The sequence below is a fragment of the Haliaeetus leucocephalus genome, unplaced genomic scaffold, assembly GCF_000737465.1.
Source record: "Haliaeetus leucocephalus isolate CR32 unplaced genomic scaffold, Haliaeetus_leucocephalus-4.0 Scaffold702, whole genome shotgun sequence".
NCBI lineage: Eukaryota > Metazoa > Chordata > Aves > Accipitriformes > Accipitridae > Haliaeetus > Haliaeetus leucocephalus.
Window position 1 is genome coordinate 4,304,166 of NW_010973138.1, and position 27,274 is coordinate 4,331,439.

Below are 27,274 nucleotides of genomic sequence, written 5' to 3' on the forward strand. Positions count from 1 at the left end.
GGAATGGCCCACGTCGGAGAAGTTCATGGAGGACTGTCTCCTGTGGGTGGGACCCCACGCTGGAGCAGGGGAAGAGTGTGATGAGCCCTCCCCCTGAGGAGGTGAAGCGGCAGAAAATAACGTGTGATGACCGTAAACCCCATCCCTGTCCCCCTTGTGCCGCTGGGGGGGCTTGGTGGAGAAATCCGGGAGTGAAGTTGTGCCCGGGAAGAAGGGAGGGGTGGAGGGAAAGTGTTCTGAGATTTTGTTTTATTTCTCATTTACCTTACTCTGGTTGATTTGTAATAAATTGAGCTAATTTTCCCTAAGCTGAGTCTGTTTTGCCCGTGACAGTAATTAGTGAATGATCTCTCCTGTGCTTATCTCGACCCACAAGTTTTTTGTTATATTTTTCTCTCCCCGTCCAGCTGAGGATGGGGGAGTGATAGAACGGCTTTGGTGGGCACCTGGCGTCCAGCCAGGGTCAGCCCATCACACCTGAGTGCAGGAACAGAAGGACAGATTGGGAATGGGCACAATTCCAGATTTGTGCCGGCAATCAAATTTTTAGTACCTTCACCCCCCATGGAGGCCTCTCTAGAACAGAGCATGTTTTTGGAGCATGTTAGTATTTGCCTTCTAGAGGAATGATGTCCAGGTGAAGTGCTGCATCAGGCAAAATCATTATCTCCATGAAGCTCAGAGTGTGAGGGCTGGAGGTCCTGAAAGCTTGTTGAGACCTTTTCTGCTGAAGTGTTCTGACCCTCCTTCCACTGGCCTCATGTTTCCTTGAAGCACACAGGAAGTAGCCACATTAGCTAGACTGTAAATGTTTTTATTGCCTTTGATGTAAGACTGTGGAATCCATCCAGGTTGGGCTGTGCTTCTGGGAGATAAACCAGATAGGATACCTGCTGTGCTCTCTACGTTATCTCAGAGAGTACCTGGGGAGTGCTGGGCCAACTCAGACAGAAGGAGATTATTTTTTTTTTACTTTGTAGCAGAGGGATCCACAAAAACATCAGCATTGAAGCTCTTGTTTGTTGTTCTTTTGGGGTTTATTGTTTGGTGGAGTTTTTTAATCTCGTTGGTTTTGTTTGCATTTTCTTTAGAGTGGAAAATGTTTGCATTCTTATGTAGACATTAATAATTAATTTGATTTATTAAGCTCAGAAGTGATAGTCCAGGCAAAAGACCAAAACTAAAGAGGGAAAGGACTGCTGTTTTATTTTGCTTATTGTTCTTCTGTGTACATGTAATGTCTAGCAAAGTGCTCTTAATTCTGCTACTTCTGGCAGCCAGCTGTTGACATAGAGGCTGTAAGAACAGATTGCTCCTGTGATCTGTGAGAATTTCTAGACAGAAAAGCCATTCTTTGTAGAGCTGTCAGTGATCTGTGACTGGTTTCTGTTGAAACTGAGGTGGACCCAGAAAGCAGGAGTATAAATAATTTCTTATCTCTTGCTAAGAGCTGGCCTTTCATTCTATATTCTGACAGAATTGTCATGATTTCTAGTCATAGCAGGAAAGCTTGGCCTGTTTGAAAATATTCTCTGTGGATTTTTGTTCCGTTGTGAAGCAAATGGATTGTTGCATGAGCAGGATTACAGGTCATATGTCTTGGCAACAGCCTTATTTTGGGAGGTTCTTTTGTGTATTGCACTAGACAGCAATTACTACTTTTCACTTGTTAGCATGTCTAACGTTTTACTTGGTGCCATGAAAAAAGTTCAAGAGCATCAATATATCTTCCTCACAGTTTCCAGGTGACATGTGGGTTGTACCTGCTTATGTCTGTTCTCTGGGTAAGAAAGGATATGTAAATATGGTGTGAGTCTCTTACCCTCCAGCACAGAGAGTACCCCAGAGTCATATGCTAAGGAAAATAGAAAAGGAAGCTGGTATCCTATATCATAAATGTATCTGCCATGTTTGTCCCTGGTGATTGTGAATTGCCAACAGTTAGCAGCAGGCCCTTAGAGTTTTACACCTTAGGACTACAACCGGACACTTCCGTTCCAGCTGTGGATGTTGTACCAGTAGACTAAACACAGTTGTGAATACCTTCCAGCTGGAAAGTGATGGTGTTGTCCAGGACATCACTCAAGGTAGTTGGTTGGGGCAATTCTGACTGACATGGTCACAGATGCTTCCCCAGTGACAGTGGGGTGAAGTCTGACTGGTCCAACTACAGTGATTCAAATCTGTCAGGGTCTGGTATGGCCATCTTCCAGAAGGAGATTTTGTTCTGCTTCAGAACTGGTCAATATTAGTGTGCCCAGAAATATATCCTCTAACTTTGGAGCTGGTATTTCTTTGTGTTACAGTCATGGAGGTGACTTTTCAGAAGGTCCTGGAGGTAGAAACTCGCTGTTGTTGCTTTTACGAGTGAGTGGTTGTTACGTCCAGGAGTTCAGGACCTGAGTGATATATCTGTCATGAATTTGAGGGCTGGCTCTCACCAACTGTGTGTTCTGGTAAGGCTGGTTGAAGCTGTTACTTGCTCTTTTGTTACAGAGTTGGAGTTTAATCCATAATTTAAAGCACGTAGCTGACCTTGTGGTAAACATCAACACACGGCCCACACACTGCTATCTTTTTGTCTTTTTGAAACTGAGTTTGTTCACTAAGGATTAGTATAGGTGATGTATCAGAAGAAACCCAGCCAGTTTCCTTGTTAGGTATCCAAAGGCCACCAATATGAATGTGGACTGGATGGTCTCATTTGGGTTGCTCTAATCAGAGACTGTCTTTGAGAATGACTTAGAAAGGAGACGCAACCATTAAGGTTGTATGAAATCTGAGTTTCTTCTTTCTTCTAGTTCCCTTGAGAAATACTGTAAAGTCAAAAGTTGGAAATAGATTCATTAGTTATTACGTAAACCACTTAACTGCAGTAGATAAAAAGGTAAATTTAGCTGATAGTCTAATAAAGTTACAAATAAGTAAAATATCCAAGAGCTCACCCTCATTTTGTGCATTCAGATGTGTTTTTTTCTTACTGTGTTTAATCAGTGTGTTACATTTCGTGTGAAGTGATAAAAGGGTGAACTTCATGAAAGTGGTTTTGTGGTGACAGCATCAAAGTGCTGGAGTTGCTATGTGGGAATTGTGCTTTGTCTCCCAGTATTTGGACCATATTACATGGTGAAAGATAATTTTTTTTCAGTCATGAAAACAGGTGGTGCTTCATTGTCTCTAAAAACACCTTCACAGGAAAAAAATTGTTTGTGTATCCTATAAAGGATAAAGGCAGTGGTATCATTCACACAACTTTTACTGAAATTGGGTGCCTTATTCGGTTTTTGCTTTCAGAATTGACTCTTAAATCACTGTGTGTGTCAATTGTCTGAATATTGTCTTGTTGGGCACTGTTTTATGAATATAAGATTTAAACGGGGTCCTTTTCAGTTATGAGTCAGAAGACAGATTCGTAGTTTTTTTTAATGTGCCCCCCTTTCAGAAGGAAACCAAAACTCTTTCCACTTTTCCTCCACTTGTGGCTTTTATAGTTAAACTTGAAACTTGTTCTCCAAGACACTACAGCTGTGTAGCTTGGGTTTAACAAACCTTCTTGAAGAAAACAAACCCAAGTGTGTCACTCTCATAATGTTTCTTTTCTGGAGAATGGAATTTTTGATATAGATAAACAGGTTGAATCTTCTGTGTTTAGTTAATGCTTTTGATGGTCAGTGTGTACTTTTATTAAACCCTAGTAATTTACTTTTGCTCTTATCAGCATTCTTTTTAGAATTTTTGCTGAAAGCCATGTATGGGAAATCGAGACAAATAGAATTTTACTTATAGAATGTGATAATGCTCTCCTGCAAATTGGTGTGTTACTTGAAGCTTTGATAGCATTGATCTTTGGGAAAGATGCATTTGTGCTCCCAGTTTGCTTTCAACACTCAGTGTGGATGTTGCTTTGTTTACTTCTCTCAGGACTGAATCTTGTAGCAGGTATTGCTTGCTACAAGACCCTTCCTCAATAGGTTCTTTTGGTTGTATTCATTCTCATACATTGACCTTTGTAGTCATAAAGGGTGTGCTTTTGTGTGAAAGGAACTGTTAACTGAAAGCCTTCTCTAGTTGAGACGTGTTGTCTCATGATACTACTAAATGTAGCAGTTGTTTTAAACACATCAGGCATCATAGAAACAAGTCTTAAAAGTGATTCTGCCAATTTAGTATTCTATAATCCTAGTAGCTACACATTTATGTTTTTTTAAAGTACTTTTTTTAACATTACTTCCAGTCCTTGGGTTTGCCAGTTGTGCCTTTTCAAACTGAAAAACATGCATATGCTTTATTCTAGATTGTGAAGTGGTCAGACTATTGTTCACCGTTGGCCTATAAACCTGGTGAGCCTTATAAGTTAATTGCTGAAGCAAGTGTGGATAATTTCAGTAGCCTTGGAATAGCATTCATGGAAGACAGGCTTCAAATGGATAATGGAATGGTGCCACACAAGATTGTTTGTAAGTATCTTCACAAATTGTTTTTAATGGTAGAACATGGTTTTTTTCACGGTTATTTTAGGACTGTGCATATAGTCTTTATACCTACATAAAAACCCATGCTTTTATTTTGGCACAATGTTTTCTTCCTGTTGTTATTCTAAGCAGTTCATCACTCTGTAGTGCTACAGTATTTTATACTGTATACTGTCAAATACAGAGATCCTTGAAACGTTAGACCACTTTTTGAGTGAGTTTCTCTCTTTACAGAACGTCCTACAAGTACAACAGCAGAAATAACAGAAAAATGTTGCAAAAGATTTTTTTAATAAAACCCCTTTTTAACACCTCATAAGCCAATAATTAACCTTAGTATGATGAGATCTCTGAGTATCCAAGATGGTGTTTAACCTTTTGCAAATGCATGAATGTAGAAATGTCAGAAAGGTTAGACAAATTGTTTCTATAAGTGTTGTCTGTTAGATTAACTAATCTATTTGAAAAAAAATACAGAAGGTTTTAGGCAAATGTTCTCTCTTCTCAGATTTGAAATAAAAGTGTATTCAAAGCTAAACGTAGGTTGAGAACAATTGCTGTAACTTGAGCATCTTAATCCTTTAGATACTGAGAGAAAGGCTCACAGATGCTTTCTAAACAGGGAGAGGGATAACCAGGGGAAGGATGGTGGTGTCATTGCTAATTGAATTTTGAATTTTTGGTGGATGCTTTATTTCTTTAGGGGGTGATTTTGATGATATCAAAACTATGAGCCATTGTGTCCTCATTAGTTTAATAGTTTCAGCTAAGGCAGGGAGGGAGTTCATGGCTCATTCCAGAGAGAGAGGAAAGAAGTAGTCACGGCTGCACTTACAACACCATTCTTAAATAGAATTGTTGTCTGGGCTGTGGGAAGTCCAAGCTTCACTGCCCTTTGCTGCATGAAGTTTAAACTTCTTTTCTCCAGCACCATTCTAGAGTGCCATAATATGCATTCTGTAGGGTATTGTAGAGTAGAGGGCTCTCAGGGATAGGGCCACACTTTTTTTTTTTTTTTCCATTTTTTGTTTGGCAACAGTCTCATTTCTTCCTGCCTTAGTTGTGTCTTCTCAGCTGTGTTGATAAAACTGTAGGTCACCTAGAGTAATAAAATAATGATTTGGGCTACCAAAAAAATCCCTCTCCCCAACCCCATGAAAAGGGGTGTGTGTGTTGGGTTTTTTTGGTTTGTTTTTTTTTGTGTTTGGTTGCGGGGGTTTTTTGTTCATTTGTTTGTTTGGTTTTTTTATGTAGCTCATAGGGCATTGGCAGAAGTCAGGGAATGACAAGATTGAGAACAGCTAGCTAGGGTGCAAGAGGGTAGGAATATGCTCACAAATGTATCTGATGTGAAACTCTCTTGGTGCGGTTCTGCAAAAATATTCACACAAGGAGGGGATGGAAACTGAGAGAGTGCCCCAGTCATTTACTTTTCAGAATGTTTTTGGGCTCATTTTGCTTCAGGTACTGTGTGTATGCTAGAAGTGCTCCAGGAGAACAGGCTGATGGAGGCTTTTGATGGAATAGCATATAGGCTGGTAGCTGTGAAAATCTGTTGGGATGTGAAAAAATCTTGCTTCAGATTTCTGCTCCAAACTAGGCAAAGGGGATATAGTTTCAAAAGAATGCAAATATTGTTAAGCAAGAAAGTGATTGAACTTGGATCTGGTATATTGTGTGCCAGTTGACTATTTTGTTAATAGAGTTCCTCACTGAATTTCTTTGAGAAATCAGAAACAAAAACATAGTTTATTTGGCCTTACAGGAGTGGAGAGGGATTCAGTAAAATTTTGCACACTTTGATTTGAAATATTTTCATGGCTCAGCAGCTGAAAAAAAAATCACCTTATTAAGAGTAATTTTTCTCTCCTGTTTCTCATTTAGTTTGCTCTGTGAGTTTCACACTGACAATAATCATCTTTGCTCTTCTTTTCTCACTCATATTTGCCAGAAATTTTTTATCTTTGCATTTCCATCGTTTTCAGGGGTAGAAAGGGGAAGGCTTAATACTCTTCCTATTTGCTACTTTTCCCTTGGATTCTTAGCTCTCAAGTCTTGCTATGGGTGGGTATATCTGCCTTTATGCAGACTGAAAGCAGTTCAGGTTTTTTTTACTCCCTTTTACTTGTGCCAAACTTTTATATGCAGCCTTCAGGACTGCAAGAGACATGGTTCAATGTCTCCATCTTACCCAATGTCATCACTTTATTAGCTTATTTCAAAATAGTTTATTTTAAAATAGCACCAAGCAATTTTCCACCCTGTCCTCCCTAAAAGACCAGTATTTTTCCAAAGGTACTTCCCTTGCTTTATTTTATCCTTTGCTGGGGACAGAGGGACAGGCAAAATAGCATGCTGATAAGGTGATGCATTTATGAGAATTTCCTCACCTTCCCACCCATAGACTATTGTTCCGTTAAGAACACATCTGCATTGTGTACAGTAGCAGTCACATTTTACTTTTGTGCAAATAGTTTTGCACTCACAATAAACATTAGCTTGTTTAAATGTGCCCTGTAAATATTGAATGTTGTGCTCTCGGTCAGACTTTCCTGAAACAAAGAGTCATTAGAGTAAATGACTTGTGTTATGAGTGCAAATTTATTATGTTCTTGGGGAGGGGGTGGTGGTGGTGTTAGGATTTGGTGTGTCAAACAAATGAAATTGTTGCTATTATAGATTATTTGTAGTGAAAATAAATCTACACCCTGCTGTGATAGTGATATTCATCATAGCTCTTTTAATATCATTTTTATAACCCTTTTTTTCTTATTCTTTAACTCTTCCAGCTGTCCATTTACAGGAATCTACTCTGAAGGAGTTGGCACAGGTGGCACCATCTGTAAAAGAGCAAAGTGTAAGCAGTACACAAATGCATGAACTAACTCCTGCTGGTACTTTTGGGACTACTGGTAAATCAGGATTAGGAGTAGCTGAGCCTGCCGGACAAGGTGAAGAGGAGAAACCCAAGCTAGAGAAAGAAAGTGAGCATGAAGATGAATCTAACAGTCTATCTGACAAAGAGATAGGTGCTGGAGAACATCATCACTTGCATCTCTCCAGCTGTTATGAATGCCTGCAACTTGAAAACAGTACTATTGAATCGGTCAGATTTGCCTCTGCGGAAGACATTCCAGAACTTTCTGATGATTGCAATAGCAAACTGGAAGAGAATAATGATGACTGTCTAGCAAAAGGAATAAAGAGAGTAAACCTTGCTGGAAAGCCCCCTAATGTACTAATTTATCTTGGCTCTGAAACTGCAAAAGTGGAATTTGAGCAGGTAAAATCAATCCTTCAGGAATGCATTGATGCAGACAGCTATACCATCTACCAGCTGCATGAGGAACAAGTACTGAAAGCTCCATGGATTGATAATTCACTGCTGTTGATCATTGCCACAGAGGAGCCTATTTCTGAGGAGAACCACAAACAATTTATGAAGTTTTTATCTAAAGGTGGAAAGATTCTGGGGTTTTCTTCATCTTTTACATTTGATGGCATACAAATAAAGAGAAAAAACAAACTGAAGAAGACTGTTCATGAATTAGTGGTTTCTAAAATGGACAGCACTGAAATAAAGTTAAATCTTTTGGTCAGTGGCTGTATTTTTGAGGAAGTGTTGAAGGAAGATGCTAGCAAAGTGAAGACATTGAGTCGATTAAATAACGCTGATAAAGATATAGTTATTGTTCATCTGACTTACGGAGACAGTGGAGGAGAAGCCATTCTTTCTCAGGTACTGTGTGTGCAGAAGCATTCATTTGCTTATTGCTACAGGATGATGTGGTATTCTAAAAAAGTTCACTTACTCCCATTGCATGCACTTGGGAATGCTTGGCAAGGGGAGGTATAGATGGATGTCTCAGTGAATGTACAAGGACTCTGAATGCAGAATGGTTTTCACTTGATCCTCAGGAAGCTTAAAGAATGGTAGAGAATGTCACTGCTGTTCCACTTCCTTGTTTTCACCATGTAGACATGCACATGTAGATCATGCAAGATCACAGTGGGTGGTAGAGGAGAGAACAGGTTTGTATAGTAAGCAAGCATCTTCACGAGCAGAGCTATCCTTTTCTGCCTGCTAGAAGTTGTGCAGTGATACAACTGCGGATTTTGCAGATTTTGGGAGGTGGCAACAGTATAAGCTTTCACCCTGAGTCCACCAATGAAGGCACTTGCACATTTTGAGTTAGCCTCAGTAGGAGCAGAGGTAAACATTTTCTTTTTAGCATGGCTGTTTAGCACAGTGGGAACAGGAAGAGCCGAGCTGTTCGTGGACTCCGGGTGAAAGCTTATACTGGCAAGATAAAAAAAGAGACATCCTTGCAAAAATATGAAGTATGGTAAAGCAGAGAGTCGGGAGAAGATATAAAATAAACCTTGCAAGAAACTTGAAAGATGTCTTCTCTTAAGGTTAAGGTAGCTGGCACTTCTGGAAATCTGACTAGCAAATGAGAGAGTCCCAGCTTCTATTACTTGTTGCGTGCCATGTCTAGAATAACTACTGCGCAATTCTTGCTTGAGCAAGTGACTATGCAATAAAGGTTAGTCTCTGACTGCACTGAAATGGCATTGTTGATTTAGGTCTGTTGGTTCTTTTTTCGCTAGTATTGCTACCATTTTCTCAGTTATGTTCTGTTAGTATCTTAGCGTTGCGAATGAAGTGAACCATTTTGTGGATTCTTTAGCAGTGTTTTGAATAAGGCTAATACCTAGATAGATGTTAGGTTCATGATGTTGGCCTTGCTGTTCTGTGTCGTGGTTTAACCCCAGCCACCAGCTAAGCACCACGCAGCCGCTCACTCACTCCCCCTGCACCCAGTGGGATGGGGGAGAAAATTGGGAAAAGAAGTAAAATTCATGGGTTGAGATAAGAATGGTTTAATAGAACAGAAAAGAAGAAACTAATAATGATAATGATAACACTAATAAAATGACAACAGCAATAATGAAAGGATTGGAATGTACAAATGATGCGCAGTGCAATTGCTCACCACCCACTGACCAACCCCCAGCCAGTCCCCGAGCGGTGATCCCTCGCCCCCACTTCCCAGTTCCTATACTAGATGGGACGTCCCATGGTATGGAATACACTGTTGGCCAGTTTGGGTCAGGTGCCCTGGCTGTGTCCTGTGTCAACTTCTTGTGCCCCTCCGGATTTCTTGCTGGCTGGGCATGAGAAGCTGAAACATCCTTGACTTTAGTCTAAACCCTACTGAGCAACAACTGAAAACATCAGTGTTATCAACATTCTTCACATACTGAACTCAAAACATAGCACCTTACCAGCTACTAGGAAGACAATTAACTCTATCCCAGCTGAAACCAGGACATTCTGTCATTTTAAAACCCCCTTTATTCAATTTGAATGCATTTTTTCTATTTACAGTCAAAATTAAAATTCTAAAACTTGGTTGTTTTTTTTTCTAAACCTTGACATGTTTTCAGTCAGTTATATATGCTCCTATTTTTTTTTTTTTTTGGGGGGGAGAATCTAGTCTGCTGGAAACCTGCTTTTTTGTTTCTTGAGTCTTCTTTCAGGCTTTAAACTTTTAAATGTTTAACATTCTGCACCTAACAAATAGCTCAGAGCACCTGGGGGATAGAAGTGGGGGAGTCTAAAGTGAGCCAAAATCCTATTCATTCCACTTAATAATAATATCCTAGCAAATAAGTACCTCTCCAGTGTTACGTTATTGTGATCTCTGTTAAAAAAAACCCAACAAAACAACAACCAAACAAAACCCACACCCCCTCAAAAAGTTAAACAACTGATAAGTTTAAGTGTTTATAATCTTTTTTGTTATTGTTACTTTCTGTCTTCCTGGATAATGGGTGAGGAAGCTTCCATGACTGTGTTAAAGGTAAATGTTGGTCACTGATTATTTAAATATTCACAAGATATCTAGCTAAAGTTTTGAGTGAAAAGCTGATAAGAGGTACCATTAAGTTTAGAAAATAAGTCTATGCCCTGGTAGTATGCGTTTACCTGGGTGTATAACTTGTGCTATTAAATCTAGAGAGATTTCAGCCATTGCATAGTAAAACTTTTAAAGTGAGCCTGAAGACAACTTGCATATTTTGAGTTAGCCTCAGTAGGAGCAGAGGTAAACGTTTTCTTTTTAGCATGGCTGTTCTCAATTATATCACTTCCCTTACTCTGTGTTTGCTTTCATGCAGCACATTGAGAAAAGCAGAGCAAGATTTATTTACCAGTATTTAAGCAGATGGGGAATATAATGGAGGCATAGCTGAACAAACTTTATGAAAGGTTCTAGGACCTGTTTTTGCCAATATTTTAGTTACATGAGAACTTTCTCAGGAGTCCAGAGTACTCAAATTTAACTGCTCACATATCAGGTAGTATACACTCTTCTAGCAATTACATAATTCAGATATATTCATCAGGTTTCTTAGGAGTGTTTTCATCTCTTATCAGTTTATCAGATTAAATCTGCTAGCTTTTTGGAAACTCTGTTATACATAGTAGCATGTTTATAGCTTTATGTAGGAAGCTTTGCCACCCATGTGTTGTATGCTTGTACTAGAAAATTGATTAGATACTGTTGCTATCAGTTTCTGCAAGTTCCATGGTAAAACCTGCTTTGCTGTACCGTTTAAATTGACCCTTCTGCTGTAGTAAAACTTAATACTGCAGAGGTTTTCCCCAGAAAAAGGGCATTACAGTGTAGCTTCAAAAAATCAGATTAAAAGGATTAGTGTGTCATTTTATAATTTTAAATGACTTCCAGTCTGGATTTGAAAAGCCTTATTGTTTTCTCTTCAGGGGACTGACAGTGACATCAGCCATTAAATATTCTGTTGCAGACTTGTTGTTTCCCTTTTTTCTGTACTCTTCTGTTCCCCCCTACCCCCCTCATTTCAGCATATTTCCCTGAATATTGAATATACTTCAGTGAAGTAGATCATATATGAAAGATGAAGAACATCATTAAAATGTGCAAAATTGGATAAATGAATGAAGATAATAGCTTGTAATTTTCATTAAATGAATATACATGTAGTAGGGTACAAAGGCTTCTAAATATCTTGGAACGCTTATTTAAAAAAACAAACAAAACAAAAAATCACAAAAACCACCAAACACAAAACCCCTCACAATTTCTTCTGCAGTTCATTTCTACCTTTAAGCATCTGCTTCAGCCTTGAGAAGTGATTCTCTACAAGGTGGTGTTCTGGGTTTCTTCGTTCTCTTTCGGACAGAAGCATTTCTTTATCTGGACTGATTGCACCTTAATTCATGTGACACAGTAAGGACTTGCTCAGCCTGAGTTCTGCATGTCTTGTGCAACCTCTGATAAAGCTCTTCCAATTTCAATGTAATTCTTCTCTTGTACAAGCCAAAATATGACCAATATTGCTGTTTGTTCTAGGTGGTTAGCAGACACGAAAAGCAGAAGGAGAAGTTTAAGTTGGTAAATACAAGTTTGAACAACTCCTCTGGGAGAAGATCAGTTTATTAAGAAGGGATATTTTGTGTAGGCTTCAGAGAAAACTGTAGTGTACTGGCAACTGTGATCCCCGAATCAGAAAATATAAATATATAGGTGTTCCCTAGTTTATAAAGATAATAAAGCCCTACTTTTATAGATATGATGAAGACATGAGAAACTTTTAAATTGCACTAGTAACACTGGATATTTCAGCAACCACAGTCAGGACAAAACTGCTTTTGGAACTGTTGTGCTTATCCCTCTGCCACATTAAAATGTATAATACCAACAAAATACTTTTTTTTTTTTATTATTCCCTCTGCACATATCCTGCCAGGCACACTTGGAACTTGATATTAATTCTATGGATGTCCAAACTGAAGAGGATTTTAATTTGCTTAAGATAAGCAATACTAAGAGATATGAAGTTCTCAAGGAGATCCTGACATCACTTGGCCTGAGTTGTGAATTAAGTGAAATTCCGATGTTAACACCTATTTACCTTCTCTCTTCTGATGAGGTAAGGCTTCTGCTTACGTTTCAGTTGAGATTAACCCTACAAGACAAATTCAGTGTTCACTTAAATATACCTTGTTTCTTATGTGGTATTTTTGTTTGGAGAGGCTTACATATGACAGGTAAGCAAAAAGTTTAGTTTCTACTCTGTCATTGTTTTGTTACCTGCTAGTAGTCGTTTTGAATTTAATCATGGGGAAATTGTGCAGGGTTAAGTTTTCAGATATATTGGCTATATATATGTTAAAAACTTAAATGCTTATTTGCATGCTTCTGCAATATCAAAACACAAGGCTGTGGTAAGCTACAGAAAGAACAGATTTAAAAGACAGGATTTGTTTCTCTTTTAGAATCATAGAATCGTTTAGGTTGGAAAAGACTTCTAAGATCATTGAGTCCAACCGTCAACCATGCCCACTAAACCATGTCCTGAAGTGCCATGTCTACACGCTTTTTGAACACCTCCAGGGATGGTGACTCAACCACTTCCCTGGGCAGCCTGTTCCAATGTCTGACAACCCTTTCAGTAAAGAAATTTTTCCTAATACCCAATCTAAACCTCCCCTGCTGCAACTTCAGGCTGTTTCCTTTCGTCCTATCACTTGTTACCTGGGAGAAGAGAGTGACACCCACCTCACTACAACCCCCCTTCAGGTAGTTGTAGAGAGCAGTAAGGTCTCCCCTCAGCCTCCTTTTCTCCAGACTAAACAACCCCAGTTCCCTCAGCTGCTCCTCATAAGACTTGTGCTCCAGGCCCCTCACCAACTTGGTTGCCCTTCTCTGGACACGCTCCAGCACCTCAGTGTCTTTCTTGTAGTAAGGGGTCCAAAACTGAACACAGCACTCGAGGTGCGGCCTCACCAGTGCCGAGTACAGGGGAACAGCCACCTCCGTGCTCCTGCTGGCCACACTATTTCTGATGCAGACCAGGATGCCGTTGGCCTTCTTGGCCACCTGGGCACACTGCTGGCTCATATTCAGCCGGCTGTCAACCAGCACCCCCAGGTCCTTTTCCTGCCAGGCAGCTTTCCAACCACTCTTCCCCAAGCCTGCAGCGTTGCATGGGGTTGTTGTGACTGAAGTGCAGGACCCGGCACTTGGCCTTGTTGTTTTAAATGAGGTAGAAAGTTCTTTATAAGCTGACAACAAAAGATCAAACCCAAACTATGGAGAATGATGTGGCAGACCAAAAGTGGAAGACCTGAGTGAGTAGGGAAGAGTGTGTCTTTACACAAAGAAGAACTTTATTCCTGAGGATGTTGTAATACTTCCTGTAAATAGAATAGCTTCTTGTAATTCAAATAGCTGACTTCTCCGTTTGAGACGTTGCTATGTAGTAATGTGAAGAACATATAAAGCATTAATTTTAACTTTTTTTTTTTTTTAAACATGACTTCAAATACATGATAGATTGATCTGAAGGGGTAAAGCAGTAGGTGATTAAAAAGCAATACAGGCCTCTCAGGCTCTTTGAGGTTGTTGTTTCCAAGCCATATAGCGCTGTCACTACTTGCTCTTAGCATGCTTGTCTGATTTCTGCTCCTTTTCTGTACCACCCTTACGTTAGCACAGAAATGAGATGCCTGTCTTTAGTGGAACTCAACTATAGAAGCTCCTCCTAGGATGCCTCCTTCCAGCAGTATCATATATAACATCCTTATTTGGCTACAGGATCAGTCAATGAACAAAGTGACATATTAGAGCTGAATGTTCTTAAATAACTTGGATGATATTTAGATTTAGACTGTACTTTTCAAAACACTGTTCATTAATCTGGAAGGTAGGTATGATAAGAATTGCACAACTTATAGTTTGGGAATATGTGATATGTGACTTCATTGTATGGCAGGCAAGTCAGTAACAGATCCAGACAAACTGACTGAAATACTATTAATAGGTGTATCTGTAAATTCAAATCTGCATTTGTTTTCTATGTCTCTGAAGATACTGCCTGTCTTGGTTTAACCCCAGCCAGCAACTAGGCACCACGCAGCCGCTCGCTCACTCCCCCCTCACCCAGTGGGGTGGGGAGAGAATTGGGGGGAAAAACGTAAAACTCATGCGTTGAGATAAAGCCAATTTAATAGGACAGAAAGGAAGAAAATAATAATGATAATAATAACAGTAATAAAGTGACAATAATAATGATAAAAGAATTGGAATATACAAGAAACAAGTGATGCGCAATGCAGTTGCTCACCACTTGCCGACTGATGCCCAGTTAGTTCCCGAGCAGCGATCCGCCCCAGGCCAACTCCCCCCAGTTTATATACTGGGCATGACATCACATGGCGTGGAATACTCCGTTGGTCGGTTTGGGTCAGCTGCTCTGGCTGTGTCCCCTCCCAACTTCTTGTGCCCCTCCAGCCTTCTTGCTGGCTGGGCGTGAGAAGCTGAAAAATCCTTGACTTAGTCTAAACATTACTTAGCAACAACTGACAACATCAGTGTGTTGTCAGCATTCTTCTCATACTAAATCCAAAACATAGCGCTATACCAGCTACTAGAAAGAAAATGAACGCTATCCCAGCTGAAACCAGAACACTGCCAAAACTGTATACTGGTGCATTAAGTAATGCCCTCGTATAGTAACTCAGATTGGATGTAACAATTGATTAAAAATGCAGAGAGCTTTTTTTTTATTGCCCTTGAATAATTGCCCTTTCATGTTTGCCAAACTCTGCCAGATCCATCTCCACTTTACAATGGTGAAAATACTATTGGAAGTGCTTCTATCCAGCCTTCTGCTTGGTGCAGGGCTGCTGCCAACACTAGATCAGTCAGCCATGACCTTTGTCTGGTCGAATCTTGACAACCTCCAAGGGTGCATGCTACAGCCTGTCTGTGCAACCTATTCCAGTGCTGCTGTACCATTCTAGTGATTTTTTTTTCCTGTTGTCCAGCCTGAACCTCCCAAGCTGCAATTTATGGCTGTTGATGCTTTATTATATTGTCTGGCACTACAAAGAAGTATTTGGCTCTTCTTAAGTAGTTACAGGTTGTTATTAAATCACTCCTTAGCCTCCTCTTCGCCAAACTGAACAAACCCAGCTTCCTCATCCTCTTCTTATAGATGTGTAGTGTACCCCTAACCCCTTTGTGGTTGCTTTCCAAAGAATCCTAATTAGCAATTCCCTGCATAAGCTGAAGTCTGCTTTCCCAAGACCTAACTCTGCTGCTTTCCTTCTCAGCCTTCCTCCAGATCTTGGATTCTCATGGTTGCTACAGCCAATGCTGCTGTCTGTGACCAAACAAGAAACAAGTTCTTCCCACTCTGTGAGCAGTAAATTGTTAAGAATTGATTATCTATTTGTGTGGCAGATGTGGAAACAAAACTAAAACCATTTAGCCTTTTTTACTAGTATTAAATGCATTCTATACAGAAGACGTGTAGTTTATTGAACTCTTCCTTTTTTTTGTTCTCCTCCTTCCCTCTTTTTTCATGATTGTTTCTTTCCTATGCACGTGCAATTTTCAAACATGCCATGAATATAGTTAGCTAATTTCTGTCCAAACTTGCCATCTAGTGGCTTATTACAGGGTTGCAGGCTATCTATCAAAAGATATTTTTGCAATGTATGCTGACTGTATCGTTAAAGTTTATACCACAATTAGTTTTTTAAATGGTGTTTTTCCACAGTTTGGGTTTGTTGGGTTTTTTTGATGGTAGTTTTTCTGTGCTGGTATGTGTAGTCATTGTTTCAATGTCTTTCACTTTAGCCATGACATACTTCCAGAATACTCTGTGAGACGAAGTTGCAACTTGTGTGTAAAAACCACTGTTAATAATTAAGAGATAGCATATGAAAATGAAGAAGGAGTATGTAATAGTTCAGCTTTCTAACAAGTTATTTACTTTTCTCCATACATCATGTTCTACATGGGTCTTCCTGCTTTCCTAGAGAGCAAAGAGATACCAGAAATGCACCCGACAGGTGAATAATTTGAGGAAATACTTGAACTTGTTTAAGATCAGAGTGAGTCAGTAGTACTGGAAATAGAGGAAACTGTCTTGCAAGCTCTAGTACTCTTGAACTTCCTTCTTTTTTTTTTTATCACTATTTGTATGGAGAGCTTATCTAGTACAGGTCACTGGGCATGTACTGGATAGTATATTCCTTCCCTGAGAGATTATCCAATTAATGCTCATTGACAGCAAATGATTTTTGGATGATTTTCTTATGCTTCCCTGCAATAAGAAATGTCATAATGAGTCAACTAATGATCAAGCAAGCCCAGTGTCCTCAAGAGCAAACACTCTTCTCCTTAAGAGTTGGCAGTTCACTAATGATTCCTCACCCCCAAACTGGAGGCTGCATCTGTACTGTTTAAAAACTGCTGCAGACCTAACCTTGTCAGATTTTTCTGATTAATTTTAGAAACTACAAACTCCTTTTGCTTATGTGGAAGAAATAATAATTGATTTTGCTCTGCATTTTCTACTCCATTAAGGAAAAATGTAAATTTTTTTTTGTTGTTTTTAAATTCTTTAAATTGAAAGTGCTAGTTTCATTAGTTTTTTTTCTTTCTGATTGGTAAGCTTCATTTTACAGTAGAGCTATACCCTGTTCTGTGGATTTCTGTGGTTTCTCTTCCCCATCCCCTTTCCTCCTTTATCACTTCAGAACTTCATCAGACCTATTTTCTACTACATTGTGGACATCAAATAAATCTTTCTCAACTTTATTATATGAATAAATAGCTTCTCTAGTCTTTTCCTCTGCCTGCAATTCCTGAACAATCTGTGTCTTTTTGCATAGTTGTTGCAATGCTGTTAACAACCCCATCAAGTCTATTATGCTGATTGGTATACATTTGATTATCAAGACTTTCAGATCTTCTCATCTACTTTCTGGGTCTTCGACGATGCTTTTTGCAATGTAATTTTTAGCTGTTTCTGAAGGGTGGATGGAAATTTTTTTTTTCCTCCTTAGAATTCACATTTTGAAGTTTTAGTTTCCAGTTTATATGGTTATCATGTATCTTAAAATCACAGTCTTACTATGTAGATTTAAAAAAGCCAATGAAATATGAGCAGAACTGGCATTAGCTTTCTGAAAATCAGTGTAACTTTAGGATTTGGGGAGACAATTTCTTTAATTCCTAAAAAAAAAAGCAGCTAATTCTGGGGAGAAGAGTTGAATTTTGACTTTAAGTGTCCAGGATTTCATATATATTATCTATTACTTTTTAAAAGTTTATATATAATAAAAACTGGGGGTTATTTTGATGTATGAAAAAATAAACAAAGGTATAATTAATGTACACATAATTAAAATTGAATGTAGTGTCCAGTTGTTAATATTTCATGAGGAGTTACAAACTTTGTAATGCACTTTTTGCCTTTAGCGTATGAAAAGAAAATTTTTTTTAGGGTGGAATGTAGGAGACTTGGGAAGAAATATTTAAACCTTGACAGTAGTTACTTTGAAAATTACACAATTAGATTGTATCACTCAAGAAAAATACATTAGGAACAGGATGGTCAAGCTTTTAAAAAAGTGATATATTGACTGCATATGGCTTAGCCAGACTAGATTTATGTTGCTGATACTGTTCTAAAACAGGCAGAGATTTCCAGCTGTGCTATATTCAAGTTGGAGATAGGATGAGTTGGAGGCTGTGCTAAATAAGCACTGAATCTCATTTTAGCTGTTGACTATCTTTCTAAACAGCAGAAATTAGATCCCATTATTACCACTGTTGGGGTAACAATATTTGGGTTACTTGTCAGTAAAGTTAAAACATCAAATTGAGATGTCAAACTAGAAAACATGATTTATTATATTTTTGTATGTATTGCAGTTCTCAAATAATGTTACTGCTGTGATTGATTCCCATATCTTGGAGATTTCAGTTTTACTTCTCTTCTCTTCTCTTCTCTTCTCTTCTCTTCTCTTCTCTTCTCTTCTCTTCTCTTCTCTTCACCTGGCTTTTTCTTAAAATGTCCACAGGCTTTACCAGTCTGAGATTTAAATTCTGGTAATATTATGGCTTTGAATTCAAATAAAGCCTCTGGTATCTGAATAATGGATGATAATGTCCATCTGTTAAGAGGTCTGGGTCTTACCATGTAGAATTATGCTAGTCGATCCTCAGCTAGTGCTTGCTGCTGATGGTGTTGAATGATTGCTGTGACAGTGTGCACTTTTTATTCCTGATCTCCTTTCTTGTAAATAGAGTGTAAAGTAGGGGGCCTGGAAAGTAACAGCACTTGAGGCAACTCTTTCATCACAAGACTTTTTGCACTAAGGCTTGCAAGTATGGTTTGCTTCAGATACACACATACGGACATTTTTAAATTCGGTTCACTGGGAAAAATCTGTATTATATTGATACAGTGCTACAACAACAATGAAGGCAGTGTTTGAACCAAGAGCAATATAGTATGAAAGACAGGTTACTTGCCTTTAATTAGTTTAGTGCAGTTTAGTTAAATCCGCAGAACTTGTTGGTGCTAAATGTAATTTTAGAGACAAGTATTGGTATTGAAACACAGCACCTTTTTCTTCTTTCCTCAACCCGGTGTAAAGCAGTTAAGCAAATTGTAGACTTGTACATTCCTGTAAAAAGAAAATTCTGTGTCACTGTGGTGCAGGGTGAACTCAGTGTTGAAACAAATGGTGATCACTCTAAGCCTGTTGTCTGGCACCCATATGTTCAGTGGCAGCTTCAAGCATAGAGATCTGATTTTTTCTGCAGCTTTGCCTTTAAACGCTCAAATATTTACTCTTTCACATTGCCATCTTGAAGGATAATTTTTCAGATATAAATGCTAGGATTGTATTTTATTGCCATAAGTTTCAGCACAACATCTTCTAGGCTTCAAAACAAGAATTCACTCCTTGAAGAATGAGAGAGATTTGTCAGAAGAGTGATTATTTCCATTAGAAAGTGTATTATACCCACACAGTTGCTGATCTGAAGCCTCATAAACTTGACTACTAACTCCTCAGGCTGTGTTAGGCTGAGTCACTTTTTTCAATATCTTCCAAATGGATGGCGGCCAAATGATGAAATGTAATCAGTCTTCATTACTTCGGCTCAGCTAGTAACTGTCTTTTAAATGGTACGTTCTTCCAGAATAATAAACAGCCAATACAAACATATTGGCTGAAGCTTGAAGTTGAGGGGTTTAACTCTTGTTTATTAGAGGTGGAAAGAATAATTAAAAAGTACAATTGAATGTACCTCTTTGAAATTCAAACTTTCCTTTAAAAGACACTTTGAGATACAGAATACTGCGCTCACAAGGGTAATGCAGTGTGAAGACAACTTTGTGTGTTTGAATAACTTGGTACACTACAGCACAATCAGAATTCAGTCGGACCAAATTTACATGTCTTGAGCTGCAGTTTTGATTCTGTGATTGCATCGGCTGTTTTTAAATTCCAAGTCCATTATGTCAGCTAAGAGAGTATGAAGTTACTTTATCCTGAATAAATCTTTCTTTGAGGATGGGAAATTTGAACTCTCAGCTAACACTATAATGAACCTAGATTTCAGGGTACATTTTGAGACAATTGTTTCTGAAATATTTCCGTGCATATTAATGTGTATTGTAGAACTTGAGATTCAGCTATGAAACTTCAGAGTTTTTAAAAAAATTTCCAGTGCTAAAATCATGGATAGTTATACTGAAACTCCAAAGCCTTATTTTTATTGCTATCCAAGTTTTCACGCTTAAAAGTGGACCAAAAATGTATAATCTACGGAACAGGAGACTCCCTTATTTTCTCCTATCATCCTCAAACCATAAGCATCATCCCTGCCTTTTAGGCCATAAGACAAAAGGCAAGAGCCCTTTGGAAGTATTTATTCCAGAAATGAAATTTGCTCTTTGGTCTAGCTCAGAAGTAACCCAAGAGCTGAGGAAAAATGAATGAAAAGCACACCATATGAGAGATCTGAAATGATTCTGTTGATCACTGATAAATAGTCTGTATCTAATATTTTTTACTTTTGTTAACATACTCTATGTATTATTTCAAACAAACAGTGCATTGTTGCCAGAAATCTTTGTCTGTACTGGAAAGCTTTGCCAGTTTGTCTCTTGGCTAGGAATGAAAATGTCTTTTATGGCAAAGTTGCTTCAGGAAAAAGAAAAAGTAGATACAGCAATGTAAGTGCATCTGTACCAGTAAAAATGTGTATTTGCTGGAGCAGCTTATTCTTTTTGGGAAGTGGATTTAATGTATGCCATGTGTGGAACTCTTTTTGCTGTTAAAAGCTGTGTTTCTACTAGGCTGGTTAGGCAATGCAGTGCATTTGGCAAACCATTTGAGTTCTGACAGGTAGTATGCTTTTTCTCCTAAGTGGCTTTCTGAAGAATTTGTCTGTAAAACTTAACCCAAGGACTGATAACAAAGTACTATAAATTAAAAAAAATTTGTAATTTAACTCCATGTGTTTAGGGTTTTTTTCCCACAGTAAATGCAAAGTTATTTTTTAGCTTGCAAGGCTTTGAGCTGCATGTGTGTGCAGGGAGGGTGGGTTTGCTTTTGCTTGTTTTGTGTTCTTCCCCCTCACCTCCTCAGATTAACTTTTGTTTCTTTATAACAAAACTTGCAAAGCCAGAAGGGTCACACTGATCATAAACCAAAACTATTTCAGTGTTTTTGTCATTCATTGAAAAACTCTTTGTATCAATGTCTGGATTCTAATAATTGTCCCTACTGTTTGCTGGTATTTAAGTGTGTGGTTCTGAAAGGAATGGCCCTCTAAGAGGGGATGGTTATTTGACAGTCAGTAGCTCCTTCCCCCCCCGCTCCATCAGCACTCAAGATAATGAAGGTACATAGGGACTGTCTCCTACTTTGACAGTTCAGAGCCCTCTTGGTCAGAGGAGCGCAGAAAGCCATTCTTCTGAGAGCTAATGCCACCCTGACTGAGGTGTGAGCCCCTGCAGGTTCCTGGTTTGTGCCCACTTCCAGAGGCAAGAAGTTTGCCAGCTAAATCCTCTGCAGGTTCAGCATGGAAAAAGGCCAGTCTCAGAAGTGCTTAGGCTGCATAGGGCTTTTTGGGCACCAGCTCCGTCATAGTGCTGGGCATAAGAAGAGAGAACTCAATGGCATGGTGGAATAAATTGTAGAGATTTAAGATGATGTGTTTTTACTTCACACTTGTGAATGGCTAAGAGAATTATTACAGGAAGTTACTGTGGCTTACTAAGCACAGGGTAATTTCTTGATCTGTGGTAACTTAATAGAGTAACCGAGAGGAGGGATGCTCCTCTGTTTTCTCTCCTTACCCTCTTTAGCATACAGCAGTAGGATGAACTACAGGACTTGAAGGTAGGTGCAGCATGAGTGAGGATGGATAGAAAGGGGAAGAGAAGGAAATCTGCAGATGGGAACCAAGATACTGGGTTTTGTTTCTTCAGTGATATTTCCTTTTGTACCTCAGTGAACAGTTTTGTAACACTTGTCATACAGTCAAGTAGTAGACGGAGGTGGAATACGTACTGTATATTTTAATGCATCTTTCTTCTTTCTCCTCAGTCTTCTGTTATTCTGTGTATGTTTATTAGTGTAGTTTCCCAATAGATCTGCCAGTTCTTCAGTAAAATTTTTAACCTTTTAGTTCCAGTTTAAATAGTTCCAACTATTTGTTAGAGGTAAAAGCTTAAAAGAAGTTGAGTTTCTGTAGCAAATTTTATGACATACAGTCCAGGGCACAATGCTTTTCAAAGCAAGTTATATGCGAAGGCAGCCTGTCACTCTTGCCTGGCAATAAAGGGATGCTAGTGGGACTGCCATCTGCCTAAACACTGCTCTGACAGAAGCACCCACCCTCTTTTGCTCCTCTTCCAGCTGGCAGGGCAAGTGGTAGTAAAGAGGCAGGAGCTTGTGAGGGACTGTGTGTGTTGAAGGGAGGAAAGGGGTGTCATGGGGAGTTGAGGTGTGGGAGCTTGGGGATGCATGGTAGATGTGGTAGAGTGATACCAGGTCTATGTATAACTGCATAGGTGATCTTACGGGGAGCTGCAATGACATGAACAGCAATAGGGTACTATAGATTGGCTGCCCCACACCTATATTCTTCCCCATAGCTGAAAGAGGTGATGAGAGCGTGCCAAGGGAAGCAGCACGCTGCTCTCACAGAAAGAACATCGGTGTGATATTGAACTGGCTCCTTCTCCTAACACCTCCCCTTCCCCAAATAAGGGAGGAGCACAGGGAAGGGCAATGCTTTCTGAATTTTCGGGTCTCTGCTGTTGACTGGAGCCTTGCTTGTTTTCTTCTTAAACGTTTTGCCTATGCTGCTGAGAAGCATTTAGCTGGCCCTGTTGAGAAAGGATAGAGAGAGAAGAGAAGGTGTGGGAGATACTGGAAATAGTAATAGTGACTATATGTAGAAGGCATGGAGAAAAAGACGATGAGGGCTATTGCAGTTGAACTATGAGACACAGTTACAGCAAACTAGGCTTTCCCAGCTCTGTGCTCAGAGGCTGTTTTTTTTAACCAATCTTACAGAGCAAAATGGCTATGAAAATAAAAGGTTTTTTACTAACTTCTGAGACAAAATTAGTGTTCAATAGAGATTGTTTTTCCTGGGTCCTAACTCAGTAGCCCAGGCTCAGGACCTGACTGACAGTTGAGCTTTGATCATGCTGGCTCCTGCAAGTATTAGAAGGCTAAATTATCTCTTAATTTGTTCACTCATAAAAGTTTCTTCAGACTTCTCCCTGGAGCTGTTTATTGAAGAAAGGCTGGCATGCTGCAGGTATTTTCAGTGCATTCACCAGCACAATGAGACTCCAGTATTGATCAGAGTCCCTGCCCAGCTGAGGTAAATTAATGTTGGCATTATATTAAATCACCAAGAATCTCCATTGTTCTCAAAAGCTGGATGCAGTTGTGGCTTTTAATATAGCTTCTTTAGTGAGGGGAAGGTGTCTGACCACTAGGGGTCACTTATGAGCTGGATTTAGATCACACACAGTAACGCAAAAATTAAGGAAAGGATGGAAAACATTTTATGCATAGTGTGTTGTATATAGATTTGCATTAAAATATCTTTGCATGTCTGCAGAGACTGTCCTGTATAATATTTCCTCAATTTTAAAACTGCATTTTAAATTCCACAGGAATTGATGGTATGTAGTGTCAAAATACAGTAAAACATTTTCAATTAAGAAATCTTGATGGGAGGTGAAGGGGGTTCCAAAAGTGGAGCCAAGTAATTCCAGGTGGTTGCTAAAGCTACCTTTTGCTTTTCGGTTGTTTATCTTCAGGGAATATTTACCATATATTTGGGGGAGAGGGGAAGAGAAATCTGGCAAACATTGCCTTTATTTTACACTTTAAAAGTTAAAAACGTGTTTTCCTTCTTGCATGATAGCAGCAAGCATGCGGTTTACGTTACACAACCATGAATCATGTTTGTAGGCACATAATAATGAATAGCATACTTATGTTGCATTATGGTTTGTAAACAACTTTTTGGCTATGTATTGATTCAATAAATGTTTTTGACGATCGTTTGGAAAATGCAAGAAGCTTTGAGGAATGAAAGAAAATATCTTGTTTATAGCAATCTCTATAAAAAGGGTCTTCATGCTGCTGTGAGAACTAAAAGCTAATGCTTTTTGTACTGAGTAGGGTTTAATCTTATTGTAAAGCTAACTGTGATATGAAATTATTATGTTCTGGCACCTGACCAAAGTGCCACTCATTGAAGTGTATTCTATCATGTTTCAAGGCTTGCTTCAAGTCAGTGTGCATGACACTTCACAACCACTTTCTTCAGCAGGCATGTTCTTTCTGTACTGTAGAAAATGGAAAATTTTATTATCCTTTCAGAATGGCTTACGTAATATATATTTAAAACATTTGTGAGCTTGATGTTCATGTCTTCTGCTAACTTCTTACTCCTGATGATATGATAATGATAAAGAATAGCCTTAAGGTTGAGTACCCTTTCTTGAGTATAGGTCACTCAGCATAAAGGATTGCTAGCCAGTATGTGAGGCTGAGTTTTCTCAGTTTCAGTTTACCTTGGAGTTTGTAATAGGAATCTAAATAAAAAAAAGTAAAATCCACAGTGGCAGACTAATCCAAATTCATGTTGGCTCTGTGTCTAACACAGGCACACATTCTATCTTAATGTGAAGGCAATAATTAAAGTGACTGGTCTTGGATTTTGTTTCAGCACTCAGAAGTTGTAACCAATAAACCTTCTGCAGTCAGGGTTCAGGGTACTGCCTTTGAGCAGATGGGTGATTTTAGATAGCAAGAATCCATAACTTGTGACAAACGCTCTGGAGATCCGTGGCAATTTGGCATCAATTCATTTACTATGACCTCACTGGTAAAGATCTGACAAAAGTGGAGTATTTCCAAACATAAAAAACTTGAGATTCTCTGACTGTCAGTGGGGCCTGTAGCTAATTTATGTAAGTGAGACCGGGAAAATGAGAACAGGCTTGGCATCAGCTGGAGTCCTGTGAGATGCTATCATGTTACCGTTGCTCAGAAATGACGATACATTTCCACAATGAGAAATCGTTATACTGGTTATCTAACAATTTAATTAGTACTTCTTTTGTATCTTTACTTTTAAACGAGTTATGGGTAGTTGATATAACATTATCTATTTTAATTAAAGGGAAACATTGAATAAAAGTATATAACCAAGAGGAAAAAGAAGTGTCTCCTTATATTGCTCTTCAAAAAACCATAAAACTGCAAACTTTAGCTGTTTTTGAAACAGTGCATTTACTACATTGAGGTCTTCTGAATGTATTTCTTTAACTCCTAACTATTCTTTGACAATTGAGTTACACAATAATGTTATCAGAAAAAAATTGTCCACAACATGAAGCTTATTATTTAAGTTTATCAAGCTGAATTTATTCTGGAAAATTAAGATGGGACTTCAATTACTGTTATTGTTAATTTAAAAGACATTCTAGTATTCTCAGAGTTTGTTGTCAAAGAAGACAAAGACTGCGAAAAAATTACCAAGCACGACTTATGTCAGCAGTTGATAGGGAACGGACTGTCTTAGAGATTCTGTTGTATTTATCATTTGATGGTTCATTTTGAGAAATGATTTGGGGTTTCTGACATGTTGAGGAAATCCTGACGTTCCAGGTGCAGTGGGAATGGAATTTGGCATGTGACTATCTGGCTGACATTATGCAGTTCTTATAGTGAAAAGCTGATTAAAGAACAGCTGTTAGCTTAAATCAGAAAGTTTGCTGTAGTTTCTACTACAACTCTTATGTAAAAGCTTTTTTTATTTGGGTTGTAGTCAGTCTTCACAACAAGTGGAATGTGTTCCAGTTAAGTAAATCACTGTACTCAGTTACTTGGCAATTGCAGTGGTGACATTAATTACAAAGGATTTACATGAATATTGAAGGCAAGGTTTTCTTAGAAGAAAAAATCAGAGTAAATTTGTTCTGTCTGTTCTCATGGTATGTCTATTTTTCTTCTGCCAATAAAAGTATCGTCTGTAAAAGTGCTGTTGTAGCTAAGTCCATCAGGGCAACCTGTATTCATACAGCTAGATTATAGAAAGCTGTGTTTCACAGGATTACATGATTTAATTTTAAGAATTTCATCTGGTCACCATTTTATCTGTGCCAGTATTTCCTTGTGCAAGCACTAGAGGATCTAAAGCAGTGATGAAGTTCTAGACTTAAGTATGGCACTACATCTGTATATAATTATATATACAGACTTGTATAAGTCTGTGTATATGCGTAGATGTGTGTTAATATGTATATTTTCAAAAAGTCTGTATATAATCTTATTTTATTAGACATATTGGCAACCTCAAGTTTCAGATATTGTCATCTTCTTTCTTTACCCCTTCATTGATAAATGCATAATATAGTAGAAATTATGAGAGTGACACAGGCCCAGAGAAGACGACTTGCCCTGGAGAAGAACTCCAGCCATGAGAAGAGTTGAGATGGGAGTTACTCATCTAGTGTGTAAATTGGAGCATGCTCCTTGACTGATGAGGGTAAGAACTTTTTTGAGAGAGAAAAATCTCAGGAGGAAGAGCTAGTGGATCTAGTTTGATGCCAGATGAAAGAGAAGACAGACTCTATGTGGGAGGAGGAGAGAGGGGAATGGGGCAACAGCTGAAGAGGCAGAGGTAAGGAGCAAGACTTGACCATACAGAAAACAACTTGTATTACTGCATTTTCTAGCATTCCCTACAGCTGCTAGTTATTATAATGCATATCTAATAATTTTAGCTATAAAATTTGTGCTACTTCGGACTGATCATTTCACTAGGATGTAAGATACGGGACAGCATTTGATTTTTACAGCTTGTTTTATTGAGAATCACTTTCCTTATCTAGAGTGGATTGTTTCTCAAGTGTGTACTAAATTGTACTGTTGAACTTAGTTAAGGAATATTTTAAGTACTACTTCAGAAAGCATTTCAAAATACCCTTCTTAATTTGTAAAAACTGAATAAATGTATAATTAAAATAATTGTTAAAGCCAAGCCTTAGCAGGATCAGTATTGAGGAGACTAGTAGTCTGTCCCTACTTGTTTTAACATGGGTGAGAATCTCTGCTGCAGTTTAAGAGTACTAGAGGCCATAATAAATTTACAATTTTAGCACATGGTGAAAACTAAGATTTGAAGACAGAACAATAGATAATTTAAAAACTTAAGTCTCTAGAAGTGGGTACACAGACTGCCCAGTCTCAAAACATTCTTCAGACAAACCACCTAGATTTTTCCTCAGCTTCTTGCCCTTCAATATAGACTTAATATAAAGGGAATACCATGCTTTAACAACTCCAGAGAGAGAATCTAAATAAAGATAAGGTGACTTTTATCTGCTAAGATCCAAAT

The 27,274-nt window shown here is 38.6% G+C and overlaps 1 protein-coding gene across 1 annotated transcript in view; it reads left to right on the forward strand.

Moving 5' to 3' along the window:
- Positions 1-27,274, forward strand: part of HLCS (holocarboxylase synthetase (biotin-(proprionyl-CoA-carboxylase (ATP-hydrolysing)) ligase)) — a 127,841-nt gene that overhangs the window by 5,943 nt on the left and 94,624 nt on the right. The window contains exons 3-5 of the mRNA XM_010580339.1: positions 4,295-4,457; positions 7,262-8,211; positions 12,267-12,449. Coding sequence (XP_010578641.1) covers positions 4,406-4,457; positions 7,262-8,211; positions 12,267-12,449 — 1,185 coding nt within the window. The 5' untranslated portion in view covers positions 4,295-4,405. The remainder of the gene's footprint in view (positions 1-4,294; positions 4,458-7,261; positions 8,212-12,266; positions 12,450-27,274) is intronic.